This window comes from Aspergillus multicolor, assembly GCF_047715735.1.
Source record: "Aspergillus multicolor strain CBS 133.54 unplaced genomic scaffold BDW74scaffold_20, whole genome shotgun sequence".
Classification (NCBI taxonomy): Eukaryota; Fungi; Ascomycota; class Eurotiomycetes; order Eurotiales; family Aspergillaceae; genus Aspergillus; species Aspergillus multicolor.
Window position 1 is genome coordinate 1 of NW_027395971.1, and position 24272 is coordinate 24272.

General features: G+C 53.8%; 11 protein-coding genes across 11 annotated transcripts; 5 read left to right on the forward strand and 6 right to left on the reverse strand.

Moving 5' to 3' along the window:
* Positions 1 to 47: 47 nt before the first annotated feature.
* BDW74DRAFT_179963 (NADP-dependent oxidoreductase domain-containing protein) lies at positions 48 to 618 on the reverse strand (the record flags this gene model as incomplete). The annotated part of the gene is made up of 1 exon (XM_073729592.1): positions 48 to 618. A coding segment is annotated over one exon (571 nt), but the record flags the coding sequence as incomplete, so codon positions are not given.
* Positions 619 to 875: 257 nt separating this feature from the next.
* BDW74DRAFT_179964 (flavin-containing monooxygenase) lies at positions 876 to 2961 on the forward strand (the record flags this gene model as incomplete). Its single annotated transcript, XM_073729593.1, has 6 exons — positions 876 to 1086; positions 1157 to 1233; positions 1298 to 1546; positions 1600 to 2548; positions 2606 to 2831; positions 2886 to 2961. The coding sequence occupies 6 exons, from the start codon at positions 876 to 878 to the stop codon at positions 2959 to 2961; spliced, it is 1788 nt and encodes a 595-aa protein (XP_073581820.1).
* A 1958-nt stretch (positions 2962 to 4919) lies between these two features.
* On the reverse strand, positions 4920 to 6310 carry BDW74DRAFT_179965 (uncharacterized protein; the record flags this gene model as incomplete). The annotated part of the gene is made up of 6 exons (XM_073729594.1): positions 4920 to 5305; positions 5355 to 5422; positions 5489 to 5862; positions 5920 to 5987; positions 6037 to 6073; positions 6122 to 6310. 6 exons carry the CDS (start codon positions 6308 to 6310, stop codon positions 4920 to 4922), a joined length of 1122 nt encoding a protein of 373 aa, XP_073581821.1.
* A 577-nt stretch (positions 6311 to 6887) lies between these two features.
* On the reverse strand, positions 6888 to 8636 carry BDW74DRAFT_186450 (uncharacterized protein; the record flags this gene model as incomplete). Its single annotated transcript, XM_073731267.1, has 2 exons — positions 6888 to 8324; positions 8388 to 8636. The coding sequence occupies 2 exons, from the start codon at positions 8634 to 8636 to the stop codon at positions 6888 to 6890; spliced, it is 1686 nt and encodes a 561-aa protein (XP_073581822.1).
* A 373-nt stretch (positions 8637 to 9009) lies between these two features.
* BDW74DRAFT_186451 (alpha/beta hydrolase) lies at positions 9010 to 10142 on the reverse strand (the record flags this gene model as incomplete). The annotated part of the gene is made up of 2 exons (XM_073731268.1): positions 9010 to 9929; positions 9977 to 10142. 2 exons carry the CDS (start codon positions 10140 to 10142, stop codon positions 9010 to 9012), a joined length of 1086 nt encoding a protein of 361 aa, XP_073581823.1.
* A 313-nt stretch (positions 10143 to 10455) lies between these two features.
* BDW74DRAFT_169050 (FAD-binding oxidoreductase) lies at positions 10456 to 14442 on the forward strand (the record flags this gene model as incomplete). Its single annotated transcript, XM_073726932.1, has 15 exons — positions 10456 to 10661; positions 10713 to 10840; positions 10898 to 11189; positions 11240 to 11338; positions 11391 to 11640; positions 11692 to 11848; positions 11896 to 12142; positions 12198 to 12418; positions 12559 to 12619; positions 13049 to 13090; positions 13146 to 13265; positions 13315 to 13516; positions 13568 to 13987; positions 14021 to 14251; positions 14389 to 14442. 15 exons carry the CDS (start codon positions 10456 to 10458, stop codon positions 14440 to 14442), a joined length of 2730 nt encoding a protein of 909 aa, XP_073581824.1.
* Positions 14443 to 14605: 163 nt separating this feature from the next.
* BDW74DRAFT_179969 (fungal specific transcription factor domain-containing protein) lies at positions 14606 to 16301 on the forward strand (the record flags this gene model as incomplete). The annotated part of the gene is made up of 3 exons (XM_073729595.1): positions 14606 to 15000; positions 15054 to 16003; positions 16054 to 16301. 3 exons carry the CDS (start codon positions 14606 to 14608, stop codon positions 16299 to 16301), a joined length of 1593 nt encoding a protein of 530 aa, XP_073581825.1.
* A 76-nt stretch (positions 16302 to 16377) lies between these two features.
* On the reverse strand, positions 16378 to 17448 carry BDW74DRAFT_179970 (uncharacterized protein; the record flags this gene model as incomplete). Its single annotated transcript, XM_073729597.1, has 2 exons — positions 16378 to 16489; positions 16544 to 17448. The coding sequence occupies 2 exons, from the start codon at positions 17446 to 17448 to the stop codon at positions 16378 to 16380; spliced, it is 1017 nt and encodes a 338-aa protein (XP_073581826.1).
* A 638-nt stretch (positions 17449 to 18086) lies between these two features.
* BDW74DRAFT_186454 (O-methylsterigmatocystin oxidoreductase) lies at positions 18087 to 20119 on the reverse strand (the record flags this gene model as incomplete). Its single annotated transcript, XM_073731269.1, has 7 exons — positions 18087 to 18526; positions 18583 to 18854; positions 18906 to 19156; positions 19215 to 19381; positions 19465 to 19656; positions 19723 to 19852; positions 19924 to 20119. The coding sequence occupies 7 exons, from the start codon at positions 20117 to 20119 to the stop codon at positions 18175 to 18177; spliced, it is 1560 nt and encodes a 519-aa protein (XP_073581827.1). The 3' UTR covers positions 18087 to 18174.
* Positions 20120 to 20360: 241 nt separating this feature from the next.
* Positions 20361 to 20750, forward strand: BDW74DRAFT_156644 (uncharacterized protein). The gene has a single exon (XM_073725029.1). The coding sequence runs from the start codon at positions 20560 to 20562 to the stop codon at positions 20731 to 20733; it is 174 nt and encodes a 57-aa protein (XP_073581828.1). The 5' UTR covers positions 20361 to 20559; the 3' UTR covers positions 20734 to 20750.
* A 575-nt stretch (positions 20751 to 21325) lies between these two features.
* On the forward strand, positions 21326 to 22592 carry BDW74DRAFT_179972 (glycoside hydrolase family 88/105 protein; the record flags this gene model as incomplete). Its single annotated transcript, XM_073729598.1, has 2 exons — positions 21326 to 22435; positions 22494 to 22592. 2 exons carry the CDS (start codon positions 21326 to 21328, stop codon positions 22590 to 22592), a joined length of 1209 nt encoding a protein of 402 aa, XP_073581829.1.
* Positions 22593 to 24272: the final 1680 nt, after the last annotated feature.

A 24272-nucleotide genomic window follows, 5' to 3' on the forward strand; every position in this document is an offset into this window, starting at 1 on the left:
TTTCTTTTTTTTGGAAGCGAGGAGATGGATAAGTTGAGAAGACGTACACTCGTTGCACTTGACAACAATCCATGCGGGCGCATCGCTGATCCCGATATTCAGGACCTTCCCGGCAACAACCAGGTGATGCAGCGCCTGCATGATCTCCTCGACGCCCGTCGTGAAATCCCACATGTGCACGTAGAGCAGGTCGATGTAGTCAGTTTGCAGCTTGGTCAAGCTCGCCTCGACCGACAGGCGCAGACTCTTAGAGTGATTCCCCTGGAAATTCGACTTGATCTTCTCCGGGCCCATGAGCCGAAAGGGCATCGTGTACTTGGTCGCCAGGACAAGCTCGTCGCGGTTCTGGCGCGCCTTAACCCACTCGCCCAGCCAGATCTCGCTGCCCTCGCCCTGGTAGAAGTTTGCGGTGTCGATGAAGTTGCCGCCGGCGTTGTAGAACTTGTCGAGTAGTGCGAACGCCGTCTCTTTGCTCACGTCGCCCATGGCACGTGTCCATTTGCCGCCGAAGTGCATGGTGCCCAGGCAGAGGGGGGAGACGCGGATTCCCGCAAGGGGCGACAGGACGCGGTGGTAGCCCAGCAGACTGGGGGGTTGGGGCGCTGGAGGTGCTGCCATGTTGTTATTGATTCAGTACAATAATCGATGGAACATTGACTTCCACGACCTCAAAATCAGTTTTAAACCCTTGTGTTTGGGTTGGGCAACCCCGCGCCGCCACGGCTTTGCCTGAGTTCGGCGTGCGACCACCTCCACGGTCTCGCTGTCCGAGCGTTGGCTAAAACGCGGCCATTATACGCCTCCCCCTGCGGAGTATTTACGTAAAGGGAGGGATCGCCTGCGACAGGGCTACCAGAAATAGATGCACCATCGAGATGACAGTACGCTACTCAAATCAAGGAGCAGAGGCTCAACGTCCGGGGTACACCATCCCCCAACACACAACGTGGAACGACCCCAGCAACCGCCGGCTGCGGGTTATCACCATTGGCGCCGGTTTCTCTGGGATTCTGATGGCATACCAGATCCAGAAGCAGTGCGAAAATATAGAGCATGTCGTGTATGAGAAGAATCACGATGTTGGAGGTGAGTCTCCTGAATCATGTCAACCCGTTGTACTTCTTAGAATGGGAGACGAGGTAGATAAATGATCCAGGCACTTGGCTCACGAACCGCTACCCGAATGCCGGCTGCGATGTACCCAGTCACGCATATACGTATCGATTTGCCCTGGTGAGTGTCAGCCTCTGGCCTCGGGTAATCCGTGGCTTTGATTGCAGCTGACTTGCTGTCTAAGTACCCCGACTGGCCTCGCTACTTCTCCTACGCTCCGGATATATGGGGGTACCTGGACAAGGTATGCGCCGCGTTCAAGCTACGGCAGTACATGCAGTTTCGCACAGAAGTAGTAGAGGCGCGGTGGGTTGAAGAAATGGGGCAGTGGAGGGTCCGTCTGCGTCGGCAGCGCCCGGGACACGAACCCGAGGGTTTTGACGACTATTGCCATGTTCTGCTGAATGCATGTGGGGTGTTGAGTAACCCAAAGGTGCGTCAACTCATCCTCGCAGTTGGATGATAACCAATGTTGACTGCTTGCAGTGGCCCGCCACACCGGGGCTGCATGACCGCTTCAAGGGTCGCGTCATACACACCGCAGCATGGCCTAATGACTACGCCGAGGCACAATGGAAGCATGATCGAGTGGCGGTGATAGGATCCGGAGCATCCAGCATCCAGACCGTGGCCGGGATGCAGCCGCATACGGCTCATCTGGACATCTTCGTTCGAACAGGCGTCTGGTTCGGCGTTCTCGCAGGCAACACCGGCGCCCCGACAAAGACGTACACCGAGGCTGAGCGCGCCACGTTCAGAACGAACCCCGCGGCTCTCGTGGAACACGCAAAGAGCATCGAGGCCGAGGTGAACGGCATGTGGGGAGCCTTCTACCGGGACTCACCAGCGCAGAAGGGGGCGTCGGGCTTTTTCCGGCAGCGCATGGCGAGTATCCTCAAGGATGAGCGGTTGGCCAAGGGCTTCACGCCGACATTCGGCTTTGGATGCCGTCGCATTACACCGGGGGATCCGTACATGGAAGCCATTCAGCAGGCAAATGTCGACGTTCATTTCACGGGCGTCGTCAGCTGCACTGAAGACGGGGTAGTCGGGGCGGATGGCATAGAGCGCAAAGTGCACACGATCATCTGCGCATCCGGCTTCGACAATAGCTATTGCCCTCAGTTTCCTCTCATCGGCCGTCATGGATTAGACCTGCGCGATAAATGGAAGTCGCGCCCGGAAGCATATCTCGGTCTTGCGGTCCCGGATATGCCCAATTACATCACGTTCATCGGGCCCTCGTGGCCGATCCAGAACGGCAGCGTCATGGCGCCGCTGCACTCGGTCTCGGAATATGCGATCCAGGTTCTGAAGAAGATGCAGAATGAGAATATCCGCTCCTGGGTGCCGCGCCAGCGCATCACCGACCAGTTCAACGAGCATGTCCAGGAGTGGGTGAAGCATACCGTGTGGAGTGACGACTGTCGCAGCTGTATGTGCCTCCTTATCTCATTTTCAAGCTGAAGGGTTAATATTCTCTCTGTGGTAGGGTACAAAAATAACGAAACCGGTCGCGTCAACGCGATTTGGCCTGGGTCGTCGCTGCACTACCAGCAGGTCATCGAAACGCCGCGGTACGAGGACTTCGAGATCGCTTACTTTGACGCCAATCCATGGACGCATCTCGGGATGGGATGGACGATGCTCGACAGGGCGGGAGGGAAGGAGGCAGACGTGTCGCCGCATCTCTGTTTGGAGAACATCGATCCGGCGTGGTGAGTGTCCTGTCCTACCGGCGTTCCCTACCAACGGCGTTAACACTATATCAGGTTCCAAGCTATCGGCGGAGATATAGACATGTTGAAAAGGCAACGCGGGGGGTCATCGCAGAGCCTATCCGAATAGGGGATGCCTCGAAGTGGTCACTGTGACGGTCATTCGACAGATGTTCGTATATGCAGATACATATTATGGATTTGTCGTTGTCGAACCTGACTCGAACTGGGAATAAGGAATGTCACAGTCGCACCTCCTTGTGTCCATATTGCAGCACAGGGTCTTGTACCTAGGATTCAAGGATAGTGCCTAGTTTGAAACGCCGAGGAGTAAGCCGACCCTTTAGATGGGAATTAGAGGGGTTGACATGCGCAAGGAGATGCTACAGATCCTGTCTAAACGAGCTCCAGGTCCAGGTGTTGGCTGCTTCACTCAGCTGAAGCACCCTGGGGCTAGCTAGGTTTCAAAGGAGACGCGCCCATAAGCAACCTGCCCGTGCTTTGGTTCCATCGAGTGCCCAGCTGATAACTCCAAGTGACGAGTCTAAAAGGAATGTCATGATGCTGCCCAATGATGTAAGTTTTCTGAGCTACCGAGCTTCCTCCACGTAACCCTCTTCCTCGAGACGCATGCGGTCTCCCGTGGCTGCGGCAGTTTACACCCCTGCAATAACCCAGATAGTGGACACCCACGCGAGACGCCATGAATCCGCGCAATACGGGGTGGCCAGCCCAGCCCTAAGCGCCAGTGCAAAGTTTATCGCCCCCAGCACACCCAGTCCATCGACCTACCGTACCGCGACCAATCGGGGGCGTTAGCTGTATGCCGCCGACGTCGTACAAGAATCCCGGGGCGGCCATAGCGGTGCCGCAGGGGACACGAGGCGGGCTGGGCGGGTGATTTGGCTGCAGGTGGAACACGGGGCTTGCATTGAGTTGGATGGGAATTCCAAATCTTTATAGATGTATCTGGCATCTGCTCGCAGGAAGGCATTTGGAATGATGCTGCCTGATTCACCTATGGGAGGCTGCTGGGTTTTGTGAACACCGAATGGGCGGTCCCTAGTATCGAAGGGTACATATTATTTGTTCGAAACGGCTTGGACAGGTCATTCAATCAAATCCTTCTGTCGCGTCCAACAAGCGAGCAATTGACCCGTCTCCCGCAGATGTTGCAGACGAGGAAAAGGGATCCTAAGGCTACTATCCTGGTGTATGGACTATTGGACCGTCCCTAGCCCAATATCTTGATGTGCCACTTGAACCTCATGATCGCACTGGGAGATACGTAAAGGAACCGCAAGAATGGACAGAAATGAGGCTAAGCACGTTGCTCAACGTTGCGGCCATACCTCCAATGGCTGGGGGTGCAAGGCTACTTTCATCGGCGCTGTTGATCTCCCAATTTCACATAGCTCAGGGGTGTTTCAGGCCTGGATCGGATAGGAGAGGGTCGGGATAGAGAGAGCGCAGCATCAAGGAATCGGATAGACATTCTGCAACTTTGATGCTCGTGCGGTAAGCCTTAAGGACTGAAAGTTGAGGTCGAACAAATCCACTGACAGTAAAAGAATATGGAAGGACAGAGGTATCACACCACGTACTATCAGGAATTTCGTAGAAATAAACCAAACACCTATGGAAACATCCTCTTGCACGCAAACTATATCCGCGCCCCCATTTTACCGGCTTTGCTGTTAATACGACGACCAATTAGATAAACGTCAACTCGCTGTTTCCAACTTTGCTGGCAGGAAAATGCACATTCCTGTCCTGTTTGGGGTCGAAGACTGTCACACTGTACTCGGACATGTTTTTCACTGCCCTCATAATTAAATTTGAACGGCCAGGGTGTCTTGTAAGGAGGTTTGAGGCAAGTTACCTAGGTACAAATATAGGGGCCCATCTCGACACAGACCAGACAGTCTACTTTCCTAATATTGTCCGCGGATCTTACTGCTGGGGGCAATGTAGGGTAGGTACATTGAAGCAGGAGCGGGGGAGATCTCGATGCAATGTTTGATGTCATAAGTCTGGCCTCAGTGCCAATATCATCTATAAAGTATCTAGAGGAAAGATATGTCATAACTATACAGTATGATGCACCACACTAGCCGAAGGCCGCAGAGGCTCTCTAGAAGTCGCCGCAGTAAGCTCTTCATTCTTCGGCATCTCCCGCATCATTATCCCGCCTACATCGTTGGGAGCCCAACACGAGGCAGGTTGTGTAAGTGAGTCCTCCGTCGAGATCTCCCAATGTCGGCTCTGCTTTCTCCTCAACATTCGCTGGAACCGGTACCAGTTGCGCACCTGGGGACCGGTGGCAGGGTGCAGCTGACTGGTTTCACGAAGCCTTAACCCCAGTGCCCGCCGGACTCCTGCTGCAATGACCTTGTGGATGATGGGCATGTTGGCGCAGAGGATTCCACCCGTGCATTCCCAGATCCCGAGCAGGCCAAAGGTGCTGCCGTCCACTGGAGTTCATTAGCTGGCGGATTGCATGCGTGGAAGCCGAGTACGTACGGGTTGAGACTTGTAGTCCGCTATAGCTGGTGCTAAATGGGATTCGAGCGGCGCCGATGGCGCAAGTACTGTACGGCGTTAGGTTTTTTCATTCTCATCTGGATGAGTGGCAAGCCGGCTAAGGAGGGACCCACGCGAATCCGACGGAGAATAAACACCCAAGAAGTAGCTTTTGCTGCCGGGTTATGCGCATCTTCGCTATCAAGGGTAACGGGAGTATTAGAATGCCCAGGTCAATAGCAACATTGAGTGAAACCAGGGCGTAGATGGGCACCAGCATATTCCGGCAGTAGCCTTCCTGCTCAAAACGCCAGAACTTCCGGATCGGCGTGCACAGCAGGAACCAGGTTACTTCGAACCCAACGAGCCATCCGATGCTCAGTGCTGCCGCTACCCAGATGCAGTAACGAAGGGGCTCGGAGGGGAAAACGCGGCGGTAGAGGGCCAGTACGGACAGTTTCGTCATCGTACTGGTCCAGGTGATGAGGTGAAGGACGCCGTACAGGCCCTGGCATTGATGTTCTTAGCAGGTAGCAGTGGAGGGGATCGTCCTGGGCCAGAATACATGCATGAGAGATTTGATCTTGTCTCTTCCCAGGTTCGCAAGCGTCGCCCCGTCCACCGAATTGTACACTGGCGACGTAAGTATTCGATAGGGTCATGGATAGTCGGGTAGACGTACAGTAAATGGATGTAGCACATATGGAGACGGTGAGAGTCTGGAGGCTATTAGCAGAGCGGCGTGATCTTTGCGGCAGCTCTCGTACCGTGGCCAATACAATCAGGCAATCATCCAGGGCCAGTCGATTTCGGTGCTGGCGCAGCTCAGCCCATAGCCGGAGGGCTGTGGAAGGGAGGACCAGGAAAAGAGGAAGCCCCATGCCAAAGTAATAGCCCCCAGCTTGAGCACCGTCGGTACTGGGGTGCTCGGAGCTGGAGCTGTTGGTGCTGGACATTGTTGCGACTCTTGTGAGACGCAACAAAGCATGGGTGAAAGACCCTTGTCGAACCGCTGGCCTGCAAGAAACCGGATGGCAGAGCTGATATCTCGTGTAGATGTACTGTCGGCGCCTCGAGCTTGATTTAGCGGCAACCTTGTTTTCTTTGTTCAGCTGTCGTGAGACCATCTTGGGGCTCCAATAGGGGAGCCCCCCTCCCCCCCCATATGGGGTAGGAGTAATAGTTTCAAGCCCCGCCGCGTTTGAGCTCAACAAAGGCAAAGATAGTCTCCGGTAGACGAACCAGGCAATCACAGATACTCGGGTTACTATGCTGCAAGCTGGTGACCCCAATAGGTCGACAGGAACCATTGCTTCCTCGGTCTAGAAGGAATTGAACAAAGACGAGTGGTATGAAGAGAATCCGAGAGCCGCTACCCTCGTGCAAGACGATCACTAAGCCCTACCGACCTGAACAGATGACCTAGACCGGGCTATGGACTTTGCTCAGCCCGGGCCTGTCCCTGGGTTCGTTCTAAATCTTAAAGTGCTGGACCACTGGATCCTGCGTACCGTCCCCATACCCCGAGTGTCCCTACGCCGAGCCCCCATATGTCAGATACCCCTCGTCCACCGGGCCAATCGCCTGTAGGATCTCTCCCCGGTCGCCAAAGGTAAAGACGGTCTGCATCCCCATAATCATATGCTGCAGGATGTGACAATGATACATCCACACTCCGGGGTTCGTCACGCGGATCCGCCAAGCTCGCCATCCAGAGGGGTCCAGCTGGCTCGTTTTCTTGCGGTACCGGTAGAGCACGGAGGTATCTCGCTGGATTGGATGCCTTCCCCTCAACCGTTTCTCATTTGCCGTTGCATTGTAGAGTTCGTCGCCTCCGCCAATGTCGTAAAAGTGCCGACCGTGGGCGTGGAAAGGGTGCGCGTCCACCCCGCCGTTCTCGACCGTTCCTCTATTTTGCCAGACGATCTCGAGCACTTCACCGACTTTCGCTGGAAAGGTTCGTGTGACGTTATCGAACCCTTGTCCTCGGCTAAGAGCTCGCCGATACGTGGCGTGGAGGTTCAGTTTATTCTGGTAGATGTCGACCAGGTACGGACTTTTGGGGAAAGACTGCACCCAGTCGTAGCCGTTCTGCAGCCAGATTGTACGGTCGCTCACGTTCTGATGGACGTCGATGATGATTCTACGGGTCACCTCCCCCAGACTGGGGAAATTAGGGTCTGGAGAAAGGGATTCCAGGGCGTAGTCCAACCAGCCCTGGACGGTGTTGGCCACGGGGAGCGGAGGGGGAGACGGCACAGTGATCAGGTCCGCTGAGTCGGAGGAATAGTCCAATACTGCAAAGTTTGTCAAGACCTCTGGTCGCTCTAGGGTCGTAATCTGGATGTAGAACTGCGTCTTGTTGAGGGTCTTGAGCTCGTCATTGCTCTTTGCTTCCAGAAGTACGCTGTATCTCTGCCCGCTGCCGATCTGGAGGAAGCGTGTCGCAAGAGCCTTCGTATAATGTCCATCCGCCTCGATAATATGCACATCATGGCTTTCCATAGCCAAGGAGACGAAGGACAGTGCGGTCGCTCCGATGAACCTCAATCGGTAAGTCTTGCGCGGCTCGACGGTGATGGCGGCCAGCCTGCAGTCCCCCGTGGCATTTGTTCCCGACCGTGTCTGGCCGTTGACCAGGATCGCCTCCGTCTCTCCACTCCAGGTAAAGTTTGTTGATACCAGTCCGTCTACGATTTCCTTGTCGGGCTCGCTGAAGTAGTCGGAGATCATCACCGTGCGATCTTCGTCGTAGTGGTAGGGTGGTGGGTCGCAAGAATCGACGATCAAGGGTCCTTTGGCTGTGATCGCCTGGAATCCGACATGAGAGTGGTAGAAGTACGTCCCTGCAGAACCTAGCTCGGGCTTGACTTCGTAGTCGAAGAAGTGACCTGGAGGAATGGGCCACTGGCTTGCCGCAGGGGCTCCATCGGAGAAGGGGGCAGTGAAGGCAGTCAGTCCGTGCCAGTGCTGAGATAGAATCTGTCAGTCACGGTGATGTAGAGGGTGCTATACAAGGAAGGAGTGACCGACCATTGTCGTGTTTTCGTCCATCATGTCATTGTAGACTCGGATCCAGCTCACCTTCCCTTCTCGCAGTCGCAGTTCCGGCCCAGGTGACGAGCCGTTCACCAAGACTGAATATCGCTCTGAGCATGCTGCGCTATAGTACTCCGCATTGACTCGCAGGATATGGTCTGGCTGAAAAGAGTGATCGTGTCGAACACTGGGCGCTCGGTGGGCCGCGGCGAGCCCTAAGAACAGCGCCAAAGTACTATACATTCTAACCATTCTGTCAAAGTTTGATCCTGATCTTGGAAGAAGTCGACATTCTCCTATCTTTTAAGAAGGGGCTGGCGAAGAGAAATACTCGTCACTTGTGCTATATTTGTTGTGATCGGCGAGTCACACCAATACGATTGGGCCCGGGGTTCAGAGTACAGGGCTTGGTTGGATGGCTGAGAAAGTGGCCATACCAAAGGAGACTCATCCTGCGCTCCGCAAGCCTCATCGTCATGATCCATGGTTACAGCCTTCCTGCCGTTTCTATGCTCTTCTGCTGCTTGTGTCGTTGCACGGTTGACCCCCCGGTCGGGAAACCTTTGATTTGCGTCGTACAGCCACCTCAAATACGAACCGCGGCATTAATCATTTTCTATGGTACATGTGCGGCCTTTTCTATTTCCAGATTGGTTCCATGGTGGACACTAGCCAGTAATCTGGCCGACTCTTCCAGGAATTCGCGACTTTTGCTCAGACCCCTTTCCGGGTGGTTATAGTGCGCAAAGGCATGAGGGACCCCAGCATATCGCTTTATCGACACCTTGTTCCCAGCATTCATCAACAGTTGCCCATAGTATTCGCCTTCGTCGCGCTCGACGTCAAATTCCGCTGTCACAATGTGCGCCGGTGCAAGACCCTCAAATGAGCGTGCTAGAACGGGCGTCATTCGCCAATTTGACAAAATGCGCTCTCTTACGGCGGGGTCGGTCCCAATATAGTAGTTGAGAAACCAGGACTCGCGAGCTAGCGGTGACCATGGGAGATCAGAGAGGAATATTGCGCTTGGGTAACGACAGGTTTCTGGTGTCAAGGGCTCCGCCTCTGTGATTGATAATGGGACGTATCGCATGTCGGTCGCTGGGACAATCATCAACTGCAACTTAAGGTCGATCGGAGGTGTGCTATCTCTGGCGAAATGAGCAAGAACTGCAGTCATTTGGCCACCGGATGATAAGCCGCCAATGGATACCGATTCAGGGTTGATGTTGAGCGATGTTGCGTTCTTGATCGTCCACTGTACCGCGGTCCAGCCGTCATACAGAGCCGTTGGGAATGGATATTTCGGGGCGAGACGATAGTCCACGTCAATGACCACAATGGACGCTTCGTTGCAGACACTCCGGCACCAGGCAGCTTCAGAGGCAAGCCCACCCAGAACCCATCCTCCACCGTGGAAGTTGAGGTGGACTGGGAATGGTCCTTCTCCAGCTGGGGTATAGACTCGACATGTTATATGCCCTTCTGGCTCTGAGACGGAGACTTGAACGTCCCTGAAGTTGTGGACCTCGGGACCTACCGATGTCAGTGGTCATCTTTCGGAGCACTTTGAGCCCGCTTACCACTCCATGTGGGATACGTGAAGGTGTACTTCTCCGGGCACTGCTTGAACTCCTCCACTGTCACCAAGTGCGCTCCTGACACGTCCTTACCGTGCTCCGTCCACATTTGGCGCCATTCCGGGTCTAAGCCATCGAGATATCTGTCTGGGATGGTGTTCTTGGACATCGAGACTTCTTCTTGGGTGCATTCTTGCTGTGTGGGAGTGGTGGTGGCCATGTTCGTCATAGGAGGGTTTATCGTCTTGTCCTCCGTTCCAATCCACCGGGACGGCGACTATTAATCCTGCTATCTATTCTGGGGACACCTACTCCAAAGATACCAGCGGGTCTCCGGTGTCGGTGATGATTGGCGGCATCCAGCTCGATCTTATCGTTCTTCTCGCCGTCTCCAACTCTCCACTCTTCTCCCACCATCACGATCGTTTATAACAGTGGAGATTACTCCTTGAGTTCTGGGGATGTCGAGACGGACCGCAAACATGGCCGACATGAACAAGACGCCGTCAGACCCAGAGGCAATCCCTGAGACTCGCCCATCCTCTCCTCAGCAAGCATCAATCGATGAGTCGACCCTGCGCCGCGTCCCCGATCGCATTCCATGGGTTGTACTCTTGGTCATCATTGTGGAACTGGGCGAGCGCTTCACGTACTTTGGACTTAGTGGACCATTTCAGAACTATATCAAGTTAGTATATGCATGTTGACCTAAAAATGGGTGCTCGTCTGATGACTGCAGGAACCCTTACGATCCTGGTGCCGAGCTCCCCGGTGCCCTGGGGAAGGGACAAGCAATTGCTACAGCCTTGGGGAACTTCTTCAAATTTTGGGCCTATGCCTCGACAGTCATTGGGGCTATTGTCGCGGGTAAGCGCGACTAAGATAAAATACGTCGCATGCTGATCTATTAATCTCTCCTCTCAGACCAATTCGTCGGAAAGTTCAAAGCCATCCTCATCGCCTGCGGAATCTATATCATCGGACTAACTGTGCTCGTTTCCACTGCCACTCCAGCTGCCATTCATGGCGGATCTGCGTTTGGTGGTCTTGTTGCGGCCATGGTGATCATTGGCCTTGGAACTGGCGGCATCAAGGCAAATGTGACCCCCTTCTGTGCCGAGCAGTATCAGAATGTGCAAGCCTACATCAAGACATTGAAATCTGGGGAGCAGGTCATCGTCGATCCTGACTTGACTGTTGAGCGCATGTTTCTTTGGTATGTCCTCATCCGATTAATTCCTGGTGGGCTCTGACCTTTGATTCCAGGTTCTACTGGGCCGTCAATATCGGCGCACTGTCACCACTGATCACCGTCAATGTCGAGAAGTATGCTTCCTTCTGGCTGGCATATCTGATTCCTCTCATGTACGTACACGTGGTGTCCCTGAAACCTTCATTCATCTGATCGCAAAATAAGTGTGATTATTATCTCCGCGGCGGTCTTCCTCTGCAGCAGCAAGCTCTTCCGCAAGACAAGGCCGCAAGGATCACCGATCGTTGATGTCGCCCGCACAGTACACATCGCCATTTTGGAACGAAGCTTTGAGAAGGCCAAGCCGAGCACTCTACGAGAGAAGGGAAGACTGGACTGTTATGCCTTCGCAAATCACCCCGACTATACAGACTATGGCGTGGAGAAGGTGCGATCGGGGGTTACGGCATGCAAGGTACGCCGTCTCGAACGATTGCATTGTCCATCCAAAGCTAACAGCATATAGCTTTTCTTACTGTTCCCATTATACTTCGTCTGCTGGACGCAGATCTGGAACAACGTCATCTCGCAAGCGGGATACATGGCTCTGCATGGAACGCCCAATGACTTGCTGCAGAACCTCGATCCCATTGCGCTCATTATCTTCATCCCTCTACTCGACTGTATGAAATCCCTAGTCTCTTTGGGTCCGACTTTAACGCCATTTTAGTTGTCGTCTACCCCCTTCTTCGCCGGTACAAGATCGACTTCCGTCCTGAGCTCAAAGTTACCGCTGGCTTCTTCCTCGCAGCCCTCTCGATGGTCTATGCCTCTGTTCTTCAGTATTACATCTACAAGTCCCCCCCGAACAGTATTCACGTATGGATCCAGACACCGATATACGTTCTAGTTGGGTTTTCTGAAGCTTTTGTGGTTATCACCGGTCTTGAGCTTGCTTATACCAAAGCACCCGAGAGGTAAGGTCTCCTTTACTCAAGGGATGAGTTTGTCTAATCTAGTCCACAACTATAGTCTCCGCTCGTTTGTGTCGGCTCTCTTCTGGCTTACCATTGGCATTGCTGCTGCTATCTGCATAGCCCTTGCGCCGGTCTCTCAAGACCCCTATCTGACGTGGATGTATGGGTCGCTCGGTATTGTAGCAGCTGTTGGTGGTGTTCTATTCTATGTGCTCTTTGGACGAGCTTTCACTAGGCCAGCAGCTCTGGATGCTGAGGTCGTTGATGATGGGGTGGGTAAATTGTAGTACTCCGTAGATAGTAATATAATTAAATTCATCAACAACTGATACCATCCTCAAAGTGCACCGAGTACCCTTAGCTCGACTTTGTTAGCATATAACTCCAGCAGCTCTGAAACTCTGACCGCCATCTAGTCTTTCGTATGAACACTGACGGCCTCTCACCTAGAGGTGACGGAGAAATATATTTCGGCTGGTCACTGCGCGGATAGGGCTGAATTTACAGAGCAGCGCCTTGGGGCTGCAGGGATGACGTTAACATGGCGGCTTTGAGGTATAATTCTGTTCTTGCAAGACGTGCAGTATTCTTGACCAACGTCTTTTTCCTTCTCCAAGCATCTTGTGACGGCGAGGAATTACTTGAGAAGACCCCGATAAGACTGATAAGACCTCCACGGGGCAGATAAGATTAGATAGGAGGCGTCGCTTATCTCCGCTCCACCTTCTCTCGGATGCCGCCAATCGGAAGACGCCTCCAAGCCTTTCAAGGTCAAGCGAGAATTTCCCCCGGAATGGTTCAGAGGCTGATGACTCCAACGAGACCGTACGGTGCATGAGTCACTACTTGGTATGTATAAGACTGTCTGGCGCAGTGGCAGTCCGATACACACAAGATCTACTTTAGCAACCAACTCAAAATGGCGCGTGATAGTATTGTTATCTTAGGGTAAGCCGCTATCCCCGTCCAATTGGCGATCCTCTACTGACACTCCTTACTACAGAGCCGGCATTATAGGCCTCAATGTTGCCCTCCAGCTGTCGAAGCGTGGGTACGGACAACAGATAACAGTCATCGGGAAAGACCTCCCGGGAGACTCGAATGTCGACTATACATCTCCATGGTCCGTCGCTACCTTCCTTCACCGAGGTCTACCACTAACCGTACTGCAGGGCGGGTGCCAACTTTTCAGGGATCTCTGGCAATGACTCCAATGCGCTGCGCTGGGATAAAGCCGGTTATCTTGCCCTGATGGATCTGATTGACAGAGGAGCTGAAGAAGCCAAGTTTCTGGCGAAAATACAGTCAACTGAGTATTGGGACGAGCAGCCGTCGGCGGAGAAGATCGAGAGTGTGACCGAGTATCTAAGAGACGTAAGAATATGCAATCACAACGTTTGAAGGCAATAACTGACGTCAAAGCAGGTGAAAGTCCTTCCCAAGGCAGAGCTGCCGGACGGTGTCTCATTCGGCTTGAGTTTCACCACAATCTCTCTTAACGCACCAGCCCATTGCCTGCACCTGAATTCGCTTCTTTCGAGACCCGAATATGGGGCTATAAAGTTCGAGAAGAGGACAGTAACTGCGTTGGAAGACGCGTTTCTGTCACAAAGGACAAAGATCGTCTTCAACTGCATCGGGAACGCGGCAAAGACGATGCCAGGAGTTCACGACGCGAAATGCTATCCGACCAGAGGTCAAATTGTCCTTGTTAAGGCACCTGCTGTCCAGCAGAACATAATGCGTCATGGAAAGGACTATGAGACGTACATCATTCCTCGTCCATCGTCAGACTCGACGGTGATTCTTGGTGGATATCTGCAAAAGGGCGATTCGGATAGCCGAGTCCGGGAGGAAGAGACTCGGTCAATCTTATAGAGAACAGGCGAGCTGTTACCGGTTCTGAAACAAAACGACACCAAGATTATGAAAGCGGCTGTCGGATTCCGTCCTTCCAGAGAGACTGGCGCTCGGGTGGAAAGGGAGGACATTGGCACAGGGCGAACGGTGGTGCATAACTATGGCGCTGGAGGGACTGGATACCAAGCAGGCATGGGAATGGCACAGGATGCAGTTGATCTGGTCCAGGAAGTACTTGGACAACTGCCAGTGAGCAAGCTGTAAGCAGTAATAGACCGTCCATATAGATATAGAAGCTGGTCACGTGCACCATCGCTACTCCAACTGGCCGAAGCGATTCCGAACTTTCTTCTGCAAACATTTGCAACAACACAACACATGGAGAGAAGACGGTATATGAGCAAGGCCCAGCGCGCTTGCGATGGTTGCCGTGCGCGTAAGTCGGCTTGCCAGATCGACTCAGTCCCTCCATGTCGACTTTGCCGCGCTCATGGCCAAGCCTGCGAATTCACGTCGCGTCCCCAGCGGAGAAGGTCGCCATTGACTACTGCGACTCCATCCACTAACGCAGATCCACCGCAATACTGTATGCCAAACCAGACCATGGCGCTAAATGGCCAGAGTTTGTTGGCAGACACCGATATTGGTCCGGTCGGCGATAGCATGTTGAACGAACTGGTCCTCGGCGTGTACGAGCCTTCGCAGTCGCCCTTTCACCAAGCACCAGCGCTTCCCGCCCATCCTCTAAACAACGTCGCCAACACAACAGCTCAACTTTGCGGTTTTACTGGAGACATGGACCCCTACGTCCTTCAACACTACCAATTCAATGACAATTCCGAGTTTGTCTTCTCCAAACTGACCGTCCGCCAGGTTCAGCAGTCCGAGGTGCCAGTGCAGTTCCTACTGTCGAAGAAAGATTCCGCCCAAGATGACTCAACATTGTCAGAACTGGGCGCCATCGTTCCTTCGCAGATTGGTGAGCGATTGATCAACTTGTAGGGCCCCGACTTCCTGGCATATGGCACCTTTCACCAACTCTCCCTTTCAGGTTCTTTCGTTTCATCCAGCCTCAGTTCCCTATACTGTCTGAGAACAGTCGCCCAGATCCAACCTCTAGCCCAGTCCATTTGCTAGCTGCGATATACGCCATCGCCCAGCCTTTTGCCACGTTTGATGATCATCTCTCGATTGAACTTGTATATACGCCCCCGTCGGCTCAGACGCTACTGGATATGGCGCAGCGGGGACTCTACCGGGCTCAAGCGCAACCCACAATATCATCAATCCAGACGGCCCTGGTTCTCCTACTTCAACTGCCTACGGATTCTCTCGTCCTGGATAGTCCCTCTAAGTGGTCACTTCTGGGAACGACCGTGTCCATGGCTCAAACCCTTGGTCTCCACCTCGACTCACGGTGCTGGAATCTTCCTGAGCCCGAGATTATGCTTCGACGGAAACTTTCCTGGATTGTATATTCGTTTGACAAATGGTTTGCATTCAGCCTCGGACGGCCAAGTCATATCTCCCGGGATGATTGGCTAGTCACCGAGATATCCAGCCAAGATATGGCTTTAGAAAAAGAACAGACGTCCATTTTCGCTTTCGAGTTTTCGAGGCTGACGACCGTCCTTGATATGACGTTGAGCCGCTTGTACTCCATTCGAGCCACTGCTGCTCTTTCTCGCGACTTCCGCATTACGTTTGACACTGCCCGCCCGCTACTCACTGAACTGGCCCAGTGGAGTCTTCAGGGTGCATTAGCGAGGGATCAAGGTCTCGCACCGTTATATATGGCTTATCACGCAATCAAACTTCTCATACTACGAACCCTCCTTCGCCCATTCAATCGGACGGAAGTTGAGTTTCAGCACGGAGAAAGCGCCGAATTCGAAGCCGCCAAAACTCACATACGGCAAGCTGCCAAACTTGAAATAGAGGCAACCCTAAGTCGCATTTCATCTCTGGAGGCTGTGGACTACCAGGCCTTTTGGGCTCCATGTATGCTAGTCCTTCCCTTCTTCTCTACAGTTCAGCTAAAGGTTTTGCAGGGTATAAGACATGTTTTGCCCTCATCACCCATCTGGCGTTCATTCTTGCCGTTACTGCCTACAATCGTGACCAGCCTCCTCAAGAAGCCCTGGGTGACCCGGAATACGTAGCTAGTCGAAAGCTGCTCGATCGAGCTAGAGAGACTCTACGGTTACACTCAAGAGGCCTGGATATTGTTCGGTTCGCGCTATTACGAATCGACGCGGTATTCTGGATGGGTTGGGACAAAGTTCTTGGATTTGAATGACGATCTCGAATAACAAGTCATTGGAGCAAAATACTGGATAGCTAGCTATTCATCCAATTGACGTTTGGTTATCGGCTCAGTACTTCGTGCGAAGCTCCGGTTCAATGCCCTTCAGAACAGCCACAATCTCTGCCCACACTTTCTCCCTCACGGTAACCTGGTCGGGATCGCTCACAATACCTCCAGACCTATTACATTTTGTTAATACAGGTCGAGTTCCGGGAAGGAAAACGTTCACTCACTCTCCAATAGCCATGTTCTCGAGCCAAGCGCCGTGGCTCTCGACTCCCTGCGTGGCCGCATGCAAGAGAGTTTTGGCCGCCTCGTCGACAGTTCTGGTCCCGGCACTCTTTACAACATCAGTGATCCAGGGCTCAGTGTACCCGGGTGCGACAGAGTTGACGACGACAAGCGGATCGCCGTTCTCCTTCCGGGGCACGATCTGAGCGATCTCCTTTGCGAGGTAGATGTCAAGCAATTTTGTGACGGCAAATCGCTCGGTAGCACCACCGTGGCTTTGCGATGTCTTCCATTGCTCTTGATTGTTGAGGGCCGAGAGGATGTTGTCGGATTTGCGTTCGCGAAAGTGCGCCGTTTTATGGATGTCGCTCGCCACGATAGTTAGGGACGGCTTCGACCAGGGTTGTTCTTCTTTCGAGTGAACAAGTAAAGGTAGAAGCTCCAGGCTAAGTAAGGCTGTAGAGAGGACGTTGGCCTGGAGTGCTCTCTCCCAACGGTCGGTCGCCGTAACCCAGTCCGGAGACGCGACGCCAGAGTTGATGATCGAAAAATCGATTCGGCCTCCGTCGTCGACGTACTTCTTCACTCGGGCCGCGAAGGCCTGGACGCTGGCGAAGGACTCAAAGTCGACGGGCCATACGTAGACGGACCCGCCGACGCACCCTTGCGAGATTTCGATTTTGGTCTTTTCGCCCTGAATCGCAGAGCGGACGCCTAGAATGACCGTTGCACCGAGGTTCAAGGCATGTCGGGCAGCTTCGCGGCCCAGCCCAGTGTCAGCATTCGTGATAAGAAGGACTTTGCCCCCGACATCTTTGGAGGGCGGAAGAGGGAGTTTTGGTGAGGAAACCCGGCTAGACACGACACCCATGTTGAACGACGAAGACGGAAAGACGATGTTCTTCATTGCGTCGGTCAGAAAGAGGGGTTTATATGCGACCGCATTCTAATGGACACATTGCCTGGTCGAACAATACATGGATATGCTGATCTATCCTCCGTGCTTCCCGGACCAGTGGCTGGCGACATGAAGGCTAAGATGAACGGCGCTTCCCTATGATCCGGACGAATGCCGCATCGTAATTGGCGAGGAAGGCTTCCTGCAGACATCAATGCGCATTCCGAAGCCCCCGGGTTACCTGGCTGTCAGCAATAGAGCGCCTCCGACTGCCATGCTTGCTTTTCGCAACCATCCGAACCCAACCCAGAGGCGACACAGAAACCTTGGAATAATTATGTGGTGCGTACATCATGCGCGCGAAAAAAAAACATATGCTGACGCTTGAAGTCGGAGCGATCACTTGCGCCAAAATTCACCCTTTTTGTTTCTCGGGTTGCCCTCGCCACTCCCTTTATCTCACGGTCTTCTCGTCGTGAATTAGAGGAAAAGGGCAAGGCGCAGTTCTGAAGGGTGTTCAATTTATCATATGCCTGGACTAAGAACTAGGAGGTAAAGCTTCTTATTTGCTACCAACTGAAGACTGGACGGCTAGTACGTAAACTTGGTCCATGACATCGCTGGCCCCGAGCGCTCCCGAGTAACCAAGACGCACCCAGCTCACCCACACATTGTCGTGAGTTCCCTGCCCCGCCAACTTTAAAAAAACATGTTTCCTGCATGGTGCTCAGATATTTAGGTCTCTTTTCCAGCCGTGCGGATTAGAACCTCATGCTGACGGCTCCGCGGCTGAATTTTGAGCTCGAACGGTCCCGGCTGGGAGATGACTCCTTGCAGCCATTTGGGCTCCGATGCACCTTCGACCTTGGGCGCGATGCTGAAGCACGCAAGAACCTGCACAGTGAAAAGAAACAGCATATCATCGGCCAGAAATCGGCCAGGGCATACGCGACGTCCGAACCCGAAGACGAATTTTTGAATGTCGGGTTCTCGAGTACCGCTTAGGTTATCTGGTCCTCCTGTGAGGAAGCGATCTGGATTAAACGTCGTGGGATCTCTGTACAAAGCGGAGTTCTGGGTGAATGCACTGTGGACAGCATTAGTACATATGCAGCTGGAAGTAGTGACTGGAACGCAACGCACCCGATATTCGCAATAAAGTAAGAGCCCCTGGGCAGCAGATATCCGTTCCAGATTAGGTCAGTATTTGCCACGTGCGGCGGCGGCGTGAGTGCCGGAGGGTGCCACCTTAGGGTCTCTTTCAAGACGGCATCGATATAGGGAAGGCTGGTGCGGTGGTGGAAGCCCGGAAGAGTATCGGGCCCGACGACGCGGTCAAGCTCATCCTGAGCCTTTCTCTGCACGTCCGGGTGCAAGGCCATCGCTATGAGGATGTCGGTGAATGTGGCGACTGCCTGAACGAGCTGTTAGTGATTTCGCAGAGTCGCGCTCTCAACCCGACTAACTGCTTCAGTACCACCGAGATAAACCTCCACCGGAGACCACATCGTCGCTGCTTCTCGCTCCGAACCTGGCTCTGGAACCCCGTCCTGGAGCAGCCGAGCCAGCATTGACGGTTGCGAGTTGGTTTGGTCTCGGGCCATCTTCGATTGTACGAATTTGAGTCCGAGCGCTTTGAACTCCTTGACAGAGCCTCTGATCTCTGCCGCTATTCTTGCGGACTCGGCGCCTGGAAACCAGGCCGGCAGATATTGCACTGTCCCCATGCGTTAGCTTGTATACAGTCTACCCGCCGAGGAGTCACCACCACGCACACAAAGGAATTTGGTTGACTATCCAATCCTGTCGCCCGAAGATATACCAGAAGAGCGAGTTTGTCCTTTGCGCGAGCTCGTAGAAACGGTCTTCCTTGGCATTTACATGATCCGGAGGCGCTATGTCATATCCGTAACCGAGATTGAGGAAGAACTCGGCCGCGTCCCTACGAGGCCGTTAGGTTTGAGGGCAAGCACTGCAAGGTGCGGCTCGAGCTGAGTTGTTAGGTACGCAGCGTGGCACACTTACCTCTCAATATGGTCACGGACGTTCTCGGGGGCCTCGAGAAACCGACCTAAGAGGTCCCGGGTGGTGCGATCTATTAGCGGATGCAATCGCGATACCGCCTGTCTCGTTCCCATCTCGCGCTTCATATTCGAACGTATTCCCTTCCAGAGGCCTACGTCGCCGGGATGTGGCCGTGAATCTCCCCATCCGCACCTGCCGCACCCCAGTTCCAGTGGTCAGCGGCTTTCATCCAGCGCCTTGTCATGGCCAAGGTCTCACATTTTCGACATGGTCAGATCCGTGTCAAATAGCGTAACAGATGATTTTCGATCCAAGATGTCCACCGCTGCCTCGACATCGTTAAGAATGATGATCGTCTGGCCGAAGACGTTGAGCGAGCTGATCGGGCCTGTAGATGCCAAACCCAGTTGAGCAGTCTAGCCCTTATCCCTGGACACGACGATCATGCTTTGCACTCACCATACTGAGACAGACTGTCCCTCCAGAATTTCCACCGGGGGGTATCGTCTTTCGGAGCGATCTCGTTTATGTTTCCGAGAAGCGGGATTCCTGGTGGTCCTGGTGGGAGAGGGGCCCCTGGCCTGGAAGCAAGCCGCTTTCGCACCGCCCACACAGCCGCAGCTCCAGCGATATACAGAACGAAGATCTGAAACATGGTCGATTGAGTAACCTGACCTGCATGCAATACGGAGGAGCAGATGCGGGAGCGCCTGGGTACCCGCGAGGTTAAATGATAGCAGCCCTTGGTGACTGAGACGGGATCCCCCCGTTGTGATTTTGACTGAGATGCAAGTCACCAGGCCGATACCTACCGTCATCTGCCATAATTACTTTGTTTGCGACATTTAGGCGCTGAGGCTTGCATGTCTCGATACATCTTTGACTAAATTGAAAGGGTGGGATTCGCTATCTGCCGTCAATCTATCTCAATCAACCATCGTTACTGGCCAATGACCGTGACCGACAATATCGATAGACTTGATCATTTGCCCACGCGATCGGGACTAGGGAGCTTGCCCTCGCAATCAAGGCCCGTCTGGCACTCGGGCCTCGATCCTGGCTCGGTTTCTCCTCTCGACCGGGCCTCGTAGGCCTATGACAAACCTCATATTGGCGTTTGCTTTTTCCTTCGCCTTCCTTTTTTATGCCAGTCTGTCATTCTTGGTTCATTCCCTCTTCTTTCAATGTCTTTTCATCTTCCCTGATGGGCCTTCCATCATTCGTTCAGCGGAGCCACGGCGTCAGCTTCAATCACCTTCTTGCTCCTAGTACTAGCGCAAATAGCGCTACCTATGTCGGAAGGGCTATGCTCTGCATTATTGACTAGAACCACTGCTTTCGCATGCCCCGTGCAATTGTTTCCTGGGAAGAGGGGCACGAGGGTGCGCAGTTGTTGACAGAGATCCTCTACAGTAATGGCTCAAGAACGTACCCCTCCCATGTGCCAACTGCAGTCCTACTCAGCGGCTGCTGCCATGTCGGCTGGCGATATCATCTAACAGGCCAATTTTCTCTGCGGTCGGAATCTGTCCTTGGCCCTTCACCACCGAGGTGCCCGCCAAGATGTGACCCCCGCGCCGGAGAAATCATTCCCAAGATGCATCGCATCCGGCGCCAAATTTGCCCGGCCACAAGAGCGCTGTATGCCGTTCCGGACCTTGCAATGTCAAGTCCTCCGCGGGACAAGACTCTTGTCTTGATCGGCCAAGCTCTCCTGCAGAGACCCTGTTGAGCCCATTCGTGTGTTTGAATATGGCCGTCTTGGGCTTGGGGTCTCCGGACAATTCTGCACCAGGGACCAAAGGAGAGCTTTCTTGCATGATGTTGTGGCGCAGAGATCTGTTGGTATAAATTCTTTGCAATGGCTGCGCAAATACGAGATCCGCTCCTCACACTTTCTCCAAAATCGCCGGCCATCATGAAGCTCGCGACCCTCGCCCTGCTTGCCGCTCCCGCAGTGGCCGCAAAGTCCTACCTCAGCTGGATGGCCGACTCGTGGATCCTCAACAACCGCGAAGACGAAGGCGCCTATTGGTACGGACGGGCCACAATCTACGAAGGCTACGAAGCCGCGTACGAGCTATACGGCAATGAAACCCTGCTTGCATGGTACCACTCGCAGATTGACGACATTGTCAACGAAGACGGGAGCATCGTCGACTTCAACGAGACATACTACTCCCTCGACGACTACCGCATTGGCAACAACTTCCTGTACTGGTACGAGCGCACGGGCGAGGAGAAGTACCGCCTGGCAGCGGACCGAATCCGCGCCATGCTCGACCGGCACCCGCGCACCGAGACCGGCGGGTTCTGGCATCGCCAGCCGGTCTACCCGCATCAGATGTGGCTGGACGGGATCTTTATGGCGGATGTCTTTTACGCGAAGTGGACGAAGCTCTTTGACGCGAAGAATCAGACGGCATGGGACGATATCGTCCTGCAGTGGGACAAGATTGAGGCCGTGACGCGGGACCCCGGCGGCACCGGCCTGCTTGTTCACGGCTTCGACGAGAGCAAGACGGCGATCTGGGCGAATCCGGTAAACGGGGCGTCGCCTCTTGTCTGGAACCGCGCGGTGGGCTGGTACTTCGTCTCCCTGATCGAGGTCCTCGACATCTACCCGAAGCATCTGCCCGGGTACAAGCGGCTGCTGGGCTACTACAAGCGTCTCGCCGGTGCGCTCAAAAAGGCGCAGGACCCCGAAACGGACGGGTGGTATTTAATTCTTAGCAAGGAGTACATCGGCGCAGAGGGCAACTATTTCGAGTCCTCTGCCGCTGCCATGTTCACGTATGGCTGGCTTGCTGGTCTGCGCCGGGGCTACCTCGATGAGCGGAAGTTTTCGAGACCCGCGGCGAAGGCGTACAGGCACTTGATCGACGATTTTGTCACACACCACCGCAATGGAACGCTTACTTGGGAGGGCACGGTGCAGGTTGGTTCGTTGAATAGTAATGCGACTTTTGAGGTGAGTCTTTCTCCCGGGGTGATTGGTTGAGGTGATATATGCTGACCATCTCTACTAGTACTACACCAGCATCCCTATCGTCCCGAATGATACTCGGGGTGTTGGTCCGTTCTTGCTTGCTGCGTATGAGTGGGAGCTTCGTCAGAAGCATAAGTAAGCATTTGTAAATGGTAAATGTGCAGAGTCCCCTGGATGATCAATACAATGACCAGGAAAGCGCGGTTGATAGATTAGAACCCAATGAGCATGCACCATTTATGTATCGTGTCAATAGCCAATCCGGCCAATTCAAAATCCGACCTCAATAGATTATTACTGCTCTGCAGCCACATTTACTCCGGAGTACACCGGCTCGTATCGCAGCTTCGGGCTCCGAACATGCTGCACAGCACAACCAACCCCCACAGCTCCAGCACCAATGAAACTCCAGCCCATAGCATTGGCTCCCTCGACGTCATTCGCCAATCCCCCGTGGAGAACGTGTTCATCTGGTGAAAGACGATCACGAACAGCGACTGGCCCAGCATCTGCGCAGATCTCTAGGCGATGTCGATTCCTGCCGCATCGGGTGGAGGAAATGCACGATGACGGCCGGGGGCGGGACGAGCTCAGCTCAGCTGGGTGTTGTTTCTGAAAGCTGAGGGGAATTCTTCCTCTCTCTTTTCGTTGTGCCAAGAGTCGACGAGATCTTTCTTCATCGTGAAGAGCCTACAATCTCCATGTCGTGTTTCGGGTGTTTTAAGAACAAGAGCAAGAGTGCAGACGAGGAGGAAGGTGCGAACGGGGGCAATGCCGTAAACAAACCATCCATTTTCTCGCGGTTCTCTCTCTGACTGATTCCTGCTCCAGGCAATTCGTACGTCGCAGAACAATGTCTCGCAGCCTGCGCCCGTGGCCAAGGTGCCGTCATCCGTCGAGAAGACATCGTCCGGAACTCATCAACAACAAGCTCCAGAGCCCGAGCCCGAACCAGTAAAAAGCGATACTGCGATCGTTGATCGTTGGAAAGAAGCCTTTAATGCCTTGCCCGCAGACAAGCAGAAGATACTGCAAGACCTGGGCTTCGACAGACCCAAGTCAGCCAATGCCGCGTCCAGTATCGGCGATTTGATTACTGCGGTCAACGAGAAACAAGAAGAATGCGAGCGCAGATTCTGGAAGGTCAAAGTTGGAGACAATGACGTTGTCCTCCGTGACTACACTACGAGTATTGTCGGGTGGCTGGAAAAGGCCGGTGACATTGCGATTCAGTTTGCGCCGCCGCAGGCCAGTCTGCCCTGGGATATGGTCAAGTCGTTGATGAAGGTGAGTAACCTACAACCATTGCGTCGACAGAGAGGAGAGGTGTTAACGAAGCGCATAGATCCCCGTCAACGAGAGCGAGCAGATGTGCGCCCTCCTCGCCACAACCGAGCGCATCGTCCGCATCACCAGTCGTGGCCAGGTGTATGAGCAGGTTTATCTACCGGCTGAACCCGGGGTGCCTATGCAGTCGATCCAAAAACAACTTGAGGGCGCCCTGCTCAAGATTTACACTACCTCGCTTGAACTTCTGGCTGACTCGGGGAAGCTGCTCGATGCCAACACCGCGAGACGCATGATCGAAGCGATAGTTAACCCGGGCAAATTCCAAGGTCAGCTGTCTGGGCTCAAGGAAGACGAAGAGGAGCTTCTGCTCGACGTTCAGGCATGCGAGACGCAGCGCAGCTCCGACGCCGACAATACCATGATTGACATGCTCAAGACGTTCAACGACCCCATATTTCGCATTGACGAAGGCGTCGCCCATCTGCTTGCACACATGGACGAAAGCGACCGTATCGAAATGCTTGAGTGG